The sequence below is a fragment of the Biomphalaria glabrata genome, chromosome 12, assembly GCF_947242115.1.
Source record: "Biomphalaria glabrata chromosome 12, xgBioGlab47.1, whole genome shotgun sequence".
Lineage (NCBI taxonomy): Eukaryota > Metazoa > Mollusca > Gastropoda > Planorbidae > Biomphalaria > Biomphalaria glabrata.
In genome coordinates, this window is record NC_074722.1 from 22,974,030 (window position 1) to 22,982,523 (window position 8,494).

At 29.8% G+C, this 8,494-nt stretch overlaps 1 protein-coding gene across 2 annotated transcripts; it reads left to right on the forward strand.

Moving 5' to 3' along the window:
- The first annotated feature begins 268 nt into the window (after positions 1-268).
- Positions 269-8,144, forward strand: LOC106053558 (intraflagellar transport protein 20 homolog). Of its 2 annotated transcripts, none has more exons than XM_056007120.1 (4): positions 269-429; positions 5,242-5,327; positions 6,405-6,511; positions 7,794-8,144. In XM_056007120.1, exons 1-4 carry the CDS (start codon positions 303-305, stop codon positions 7,873-7,875), a joined length of 402 nt encoding a protein of 133 aa, XP_055863095.1. In that variant the 5' UTR covers positions 269-302; the 3' UTR covers positions 7,876-8,144. The 2 variants fall into 2 exon arrangements, with proteins under 2 accessions (XP_055863095.1, XP_055863096.1); XM_056007121.1 differs by having other exon boundaries at positions 6,405-6,508.
- Positions 8,145-8,494: the final 350 nt, after the last annotated feature.

Genomic DNA, 8,494 nt, shown 5'->3' on the forward strand with positions numbered 1-8,494 from the left:
GTCTGGACTCCACAGCGGATTTTCTTTTGGTTTCAAATGTTTTTCGTATACAGGTTTGTGGCTTTATATATATTTATAGTTCAGTGCTTTGACTAGTTTAAAAAATACTTTCGAATATATTATTAACAATGCTGTTTTTATTTGCAAATTAATCTAGTTTCATTTTTTATAAGTTCGATGATATTTAATTAATATTCTAAGATTTTGCTATTTAAAAACATTGTTTTCAGACCTCGATCTCTAGATCTATTTGTACGTAACTGAATTATAAAAGGTATCAATTTGTGCATACCAACGTAAACATGGCTGACGAAGCTTTAGCTAGAGCTGGTCTACACTTTGATGAGTTCAATAAAATCAGAGTCCTAGAGCCAGAAGTGGCTCAGCAGACAAAAGAGCTAAAAGAAGAATGCAAAGAGTTTGTTGAGAGTTTGTAGCCATACCTTTTATCAATTATATTAGATCTAGGTCTAGAATCTTGATTATACTTTTTATAGATTATAGATCAGAGTCAGATGATAAGATTAAAGATGATAAAGTTCATAAAGATCTCGATTTTGTTAATTTTTTGTTGAGTGAGTCTATCTCTCTATGACACTAATTCCAATGACAGTCTATAATATTAGTATGTAGTATGATGACTCTAACTCCAGAAAAAAATATTATCTATCATATATGAACTTAATATTTCATACTAACTATGAGACTCAGACTGTCAGTGTAACTAGTGTCAGTGAGTGATCTGTTCCCGTGACAGTTTTTTTGACAGTCTATTTCATTCTGTCATTCACTACTTAAGACTACTTATTAAAGTGATTATTGTCAGTATTGAGACAATTGGTATTATTCACTGTTAGATATAGGTCTAGTGACAATCTAGTCTAGATCGATTATTTAGTACTATTATCTAGGGAATTTTTTAGTCTGTGTTTTTGTTTTTAAATTCATGTATGATTTATCTCTGAACTTGTAATCTAGATTTTACATAGAATAAATAAAAGCCTAGCCCTAGGCTAGCCTTTCTCTCTGACTCCTACCCAGACTCATTCACTCAGTACACTTCAGACAAATCTAGATCTAGAGTAAAAAGTGAAGTTTGAGCAGCCCTGATTTGTAGAGGGGCTCAATGGGCTCACATTTTAGTACTAAAACTTCTTATTTGACTGCTATATTGTTACTGCGCATGCACCTTTTTTCTTCACTTCCGACACATATTATTTCCTTTTCCTTGCAAAGGCAAGTTCATGGTGAGGTCAAACTTCTGGAAGTAAAGGTTGTTAGACTAGAAATTGCTTGAAATTTCAAAATGAAAAATAACTTCTAGAAAAAGATTTCCATCCACACCAGATTTTGTTGAGAAGTTACCTTCTAAAAATTCTACCTAATAATCTGTGGCTGCTATGTCAACCAAGCACATTAACGGAAATTATATCAAGTTATTCTGATTAGCACTTTGTAAGTCTCCTAAATTCAATATGGACATATAGAGTGAGCTTGGTTATAATTGATGTTACCATCACATGCACAATCAATATAACCAACATCAATGTTTCATTTTGAAGAGGAGGCCTTTTCATTTGAATGGTGTTTTCATATTCTTTTGTGTAGATATTTTGCATCTAGAGTGTATGCTAAATAAATATAATATTAGAAAGCAGTGACTTATAGCATCCATGGCACAAAGGGGTTCAATGAACCTGGGCCACTACCATTAATCAATCTTTTCCATATCATCCCATTCTTTTTTTTTTACAGGTATGGGGAGGGGATGGAATGGGATGGGGAGAGTTTGGTTAAGAAATAGGGATAGTCCTGATAAGTGTTTTTGTTGTAAAGAAATAGGTGCCAGTACTCATTGATGGATTGATTCAATTTTAACAAATTAACAATATAATAAATTAATAATAAACGTTAAAATGCAAGAAAAGTAATAATTTATTTCCCACATTGAAAAAGGTGCCGGTATGCCATACCTGTGCATACCGTCACAAAAAAAGCACTGTATATATATATATATATGTCACGTATCATTGTCAATATTTTTATTAATAATATATTTAATTATTTCAAATGGACTTAGGTTGGGGTAAAAGGTCGCTGGTTTTCCCAGTGACGTTGTGACACGCGTCACTTAAACAAAAGGCATGCTTGTTAGGTGTCAGTAAGCTATAATTTGATTGGAGGCAGGACAGGAAGTAGGAGGAGAGACGTTATGCTGTGAACATAGTAACAAAAGTTAATTTATTAATTCCTCAGTCGTAGGTTGATTTTGATAAGAGCAAGATGTTTATTGTTCTCCAGTCTTGGAGAAATATTCTTATAGTGTAGCTGAGCTAGAATCTAGTAGTTATTCTGAATGTTTTATCTAGTTACATTTTACTATTATAAATACTGTATATATAGTGATTCCTAGTTGTTAATTAAAGTTTCTGTATTGAATCAAAAGATCTTCATTGAATCTATTAGTATATATTTAGATCGTCTTATCAGCTGACATCTTCTAAATCCTCGGCGTCATGGTTGTGAGATCGTAGCACCATCCGACTTAGAGGCAAAACTTATTCAAGATCCCTCCTCATCAAGATCTTAATGACCGTGACAATATATATATATATATATATATATATATATATATATATATATATATATATATATATATATATATATATATATATATATATATATATATATATATATATATATATATATATATACAGTGCTTATTTTGTAAAATAATAGGTGCAGGTACTCAATGATGGATTGCCTAACTTTTATTTAACTACTAATAAATTAATAATAAAGGTTAAAATACTAGAAAAGTAATTTTTTTCCCCCACATTGGTGCGTACCTGACAAAAAAACACTGGTCCTGATTGTCATAAAATAAAATCTTAATACAGCTGCTAATTATTCAATTTTCTCAAAGATTAATCTGTTGTTTATTTTGTTTTGTATTTAAAATATAAAAAATCAACACCTTTCCATTCTGTATCTGTTGTTTCGATAACTATTGAATCCAGTGAAGTTGATATTGTAAAATAGTGTAAAACATTCAATCAGGATGATACGTCCTCGAAAGTCTTCATCACATTTTTTTTTGTCTTCTGTACCGGTATTTTATAAAAAATGTTAATTTAATCATTAGACCCATATCAGAATAAAAAGGAGATGAAATTTAAACAAAAAAAATATAAAAAACATTAAATATTTAGCAAACCAAAATAACATCAGGGTGTTAACATAGATATTGTTAAAGTTGAATATGTTTGTGCTATTGCAATTATTGAGGAAAGTGAGCAGGTTTATAACAAAGATCTAGAAGATAGAGAGATAACTAAATTGATCATGGAATAGTGTCTTTCACTGACCAATGTATAGTATATGGTTGAAACTTGGTTCATAGCTCTTAAAGAAATTTAACACCATATGTTTATACAAAAACCTCAAAAATTACTACGGATATTCAAATTTGATAGGAAATCAAAGCCCACCAGATTTGAGATAATAGACCTGTTGAGCAAGGCAGTGCTGGCAAAAATACTGGTACTATAAGATATCCATTCTGAACCATCAGCAGAAATGGTTGAACAAATGCTCCAAATTATTTAAAAATCCCCATTTATCCTTAAATAAACTATTAGGATCAAACTATGATGATATGACTTGATTCTAGAATGGCTGGCACATTTAGAAATAGAAGCACTGGCTTCATACTTTGCTACTTAGAAGTCCAGAAAAATATTAGTAAATAAATATTCCATGTATTTACTGTTAAATAATGGACGTAGAACTAGATACTAGTTTGTATCACTGTTTCAAAGTTTTAAACCTAGAAGTGTTTTAGGAATGTAAATATAAAGAATGAGAACTAGAATTCATAAAACATTTCTTTATATATTTGAAACACTGTTAACTCCTTTAATTCTGTTAAAAATTTTACAAACATTGACTTTTAATTTGTGTTGGAGTTTGAAATCAAATGTAATAAGATTATTAAAAAGCTACTCTACTTACATTGGAATGTTTTTTAGTAAATATACCGATACACTCAGATTACTTAATTGTTTTGTCATACATTGTATTCGTCTTATTGGGGGAGGGAGGCCCACCAATATATTCTTGAACCAGGGCCCACTGGTACCTTGCTATGCTACTGTTAGAAGGGCACTTTGATTTCGGCCAGTGTTACAGGGAGAAATTGTATCATTTTCTCCCAAAGACAATCTCTTCCACTTTTGCATTTATCCTAGATTGTTATATTTTGCATTAGTTAACACATTAAGAGACTTAATGTTTTGTTTAATAATTGAGTTCAATCCAATTAAGAATTATTATTTCTTCAGCTGGTATGTCTTAATTATTACAGTCTTGGTTTGTTTTAATGGTTTTAAGATGTAATGGCTATGTATTTTGTTGTAATCTTTGACCTTTAATAAAACTACTAATAATACCAAGATTCGCAAGTTTATACATGCTAAAATGTGTACACTATTGATACATTTGTATGCTGTTGCAGGATCAACTAACCAAGATCATTCATTTAATGTCCAATACTCCATGGGTAAAGGAACTAATAAAAACAGCTGACCTGATTTCTCCTAGAAGTCCAGTGATATCAACTTTTTTAACAGAAAACTTTTCTTCCTTTGTTAAGTTAATATATATGCTTCTTATGATTAAAGACATAAAACTTAGATAAATATGAATTTTTGTTTTAATACCAAAAACACTAATAAGTAGACTGAGAAAGTTTTATGTTCAAAAGTTTAGATAAATAAAAATACTTAAAAAAAAATAAATCTTATACCAAGAGTAATTTTATCAATTAGTTTGGATCAGTCATGTACTTAAATTTGTAATAGATCTAGATCAACAACAATAAATCTGTTCAATTATTAATATTTTCACCAATTGTTTTTGTTTAGTGGTATTTCATGCTTTAAGCTTTCTCAATACGCTATGATCCTATCACTTATCTGGACCAGTTGGGACAATGGAGAGGGGGGGGTTAAAGAAATAAAAGAATATGTGGGTGGATTGTAGGCCTACTGTAATTAATTTTTAAAAGCATTTACAAAAAGAAAAAAAGGGGAATGACCTGAATTCGAACTTGTGGCTCATCCTCCATGGGCCAATGTGATATATATTATAAGATAAGAATGTCAATATATACAATTGCTATGCTTTTGTAATGACAAAGTTGTATTCAGCTAGTGTTTTTAACTTTTCATCTTTTCACAGAGATTGGGGATTTCCAAAAAATTGTTGGAACTTTTATAGATATGGTCGACAGTGTTGCAAAGGAAGTGGAAAAAGAAAAAATCAAGGTAAGTCAATAGAAACATATTTTTAAGCCACTATACCAGGATTATATTAAATATACATCACATATTGACTTCATAGAGCAAGTCAGTTTTAGTAGCGAAATGCTTGCCACATTTTTTATTTAGAAATCTTAATTGTGATCACTTGGTTTATCTTGCTGACAACAAAGACTCCATATACATGCAAGGAATCAAGAAACACTACTGTTATGTAATAAAATCTTTTAAATGAAACTTATTTCAATAATGCTCATAAATTCTTTGCATTTTTTTTTAATAAATAAGAGCTTGGTCTAGATATATTATTTTAAACAAAGAATTATCTAACAGTGCTTGTGGCTTTAAGAATTTGAAATAACTAGATTTGAACATAATCTTAATTTGTACATCATACAAACCTAAAACAAAAATTTTTGTTTGTTGTTAATAATAAATAATTATAACATTCAATTTGAGGTTGCTATCAAGTATTGCACTAAATATGAATCTAACTTTTTGATATCTAACAACAGATGTTCTGTTTGGCAATGAAAATTTGATGTTACATTGAAAGATTAAAAAAAAAAACTATTGGCAAAATATATTAAGATGTTTGTATCCAATGTAAATTTTGGAAATCTTTAAAAACAAAAGAAATAAAAATCAAATCTTTTGTCCCTTTCTCCTCCTCCAATAAATTGCTACCCCCCCTCCCCACTTATTTTCCACTTCTCCATGCATCATCCCACTTCACCTATTTGGCTAATCATTCACAGACCAATGGCTCACAACATTTGGTTCACCCGAAAACTGGTTCACTGACAATTGGTTTATGACAAATGGTTTACACAACAAATTGCTCACTGACAATTTGTTCACAGGCAATTGGTTCACAGACAGATAAATCAATGGATAATTTATAATTCTTTCTGCCTCGTCTTCTTTTTCCTGGTTATGTTCCCCAAAAGATAATATTTGTGGTACATTTCATTGTGATTGAGAAATTGAGAAACATTATTTTTATTATTACTATAGTTATGCATTTTATGATTGAAATGTAAGAATTCAAAGCTTAATTTCAAAATGATCTTCATTCTGTAGGCTCTTGGTGCTAGAAACTTGTTGAAGTCTATAACAAAGCAACGAGAGGCTCAGCAACAACAACTCCAGGCTTTGATCACAGAGAAAAAGATGCAGTTAGAAAGGTTGTAAGTTTAAATATCTAAAACCTAAGTTTTTATTTATATTTTTATTCATAGCAATAAACTATTTAATTTCATTGTGGTGCAATCAAATCTTTGTTTAACCTATTCAGTCTCATAACTTTCAATCTTGACACTGCCTCTTCAACTTCATTAGGGCCAAAATCATCTGCACAACACTTGGTCTAGAAATAGCAACTCAGCAAAATATCAAGTCATTAAAAGCAAAATCTACTTCTGGCAAGGCAAAGTACCTCCAGCTAAACAGAAACATTCTATTTTGTTTGCATAGTCATATTTTACAATATCTGAAGTGTTTACTGCAAAATGAAATAGAAAATAATGATAAACTGAAAAGTACAAAATATTGGCGCTATTTTGTTGGGTCACCATTTTGTCCAACACAAGGGTACTTTCAGATGCCCATTAAAGTTGTTTGAACCAGGTATATCTTATAAAATGAAAAAATATAAAAGCCCAGCATACATTAGGATTGAAACTTGTGATACATTGGTACTGAAGTCATGTCACATCCCTAATTCCTATTTGAGACTGTAATATATAGTGAGATTTTCTAAAATTATTTTCATTAAATAGTTTTAGTAATAGAATGTTAAGAACTATCTGACCACCATCTACATTGTAGACTTTTAAAGTAGGAGTGCTCTTCCAGGCAGTAGTCTGACTTACTATCTTAATGTTTTACCCCAGCTCCTTTCACTCCTCTGACATTGAAAGACAAAAACATAATTGAATAATACTAAAAATGTTTAAATACATTTTTAAATATGCAAGAATATTTTTTTTTATTGATACAAATCATTTATAATTGTAGTATTTTTATTCACATGAAATGGTATTTAAGATTTTTAAGGTAACACATAATGCACTATTTAGTTCTTATGTTATTATATATGTTTGCATCTATTATAATCACCTCAGGCCAAGGATTTCTTTTTTAATGTCACAATTATCACAGCTAGTCTACTAGTCATCTGTTAGCATGATGGGAATCTTTACTTATTATTTCTTTGTAATAATGCTTGGTTATCATTAATTCCTTGCTTTCATTTTAAAATACATCAACCCTTTTCATTTATTCCTCATTTTTGCTTTTCAACATTATAGCAGTTATTGTACAATTTTTCCTTGGTCCTTCTTTGTCAAATTCACAGGCTGTCTACATGAAATTTCACAAAGAGTTATATAAATAGAAAGATTTTTTTTTTTTCGTTTAGTCTTTTAATATAATGTTAAAATACATTTCTTTTCTTTTTAAATTGTATAGGTTACGAATCCAACAAGATGCATTACTGAAAGAGGAGGCCAGCCAAAATGAGTTCATTGATCAACTAATTTTACAGAAATAGTTTGTACATTATCACATTTATGTTGTATTTAAATATGAGTTTTTCCATGCATATCATCACTAATCTGATCCACATTTTTCAAACTGGATATCTGCAGTGTACATAATCATACATTATATATATATATGTATTTAAAATTGTATATATTTTGGCTTAGCTGTTGTTGTTGTTGTTTTTTTGCTAAGCTAAAAATAAAACAAACTTTATGTTTGCTGCAGCTGTGATACAACATTTTATTTCATGTTGAATTAAATGTTTTAATAAGGAAAGCAAGACTTTTTTTTCTATTTGCATTCATTGTTATTACATATATTAAAAAATGAATTGTAGAAAATGTTGAAATTAAAATTTTGTTTCATGAAAAAAGATGTTTTACACAGACCTATAAATAATATTTATTATACCTAAACTGGAAAAGGGAAACAAATGCTTATCCAATCGTTATGTAAGTAACTCTTGTTCAAGCTGTAAGGAAGTCTCCTTGAATCTCAGAAAATCGCTCTGTATGTCTTAGAAAAGTATTAATCTTTAGTTTTCAATGTTTAGAAATAATGCAATCCCATTTTGTGGGTTTTAAATAGAAGGGCTATTAATCACGTAACTATATATTCACGCAATC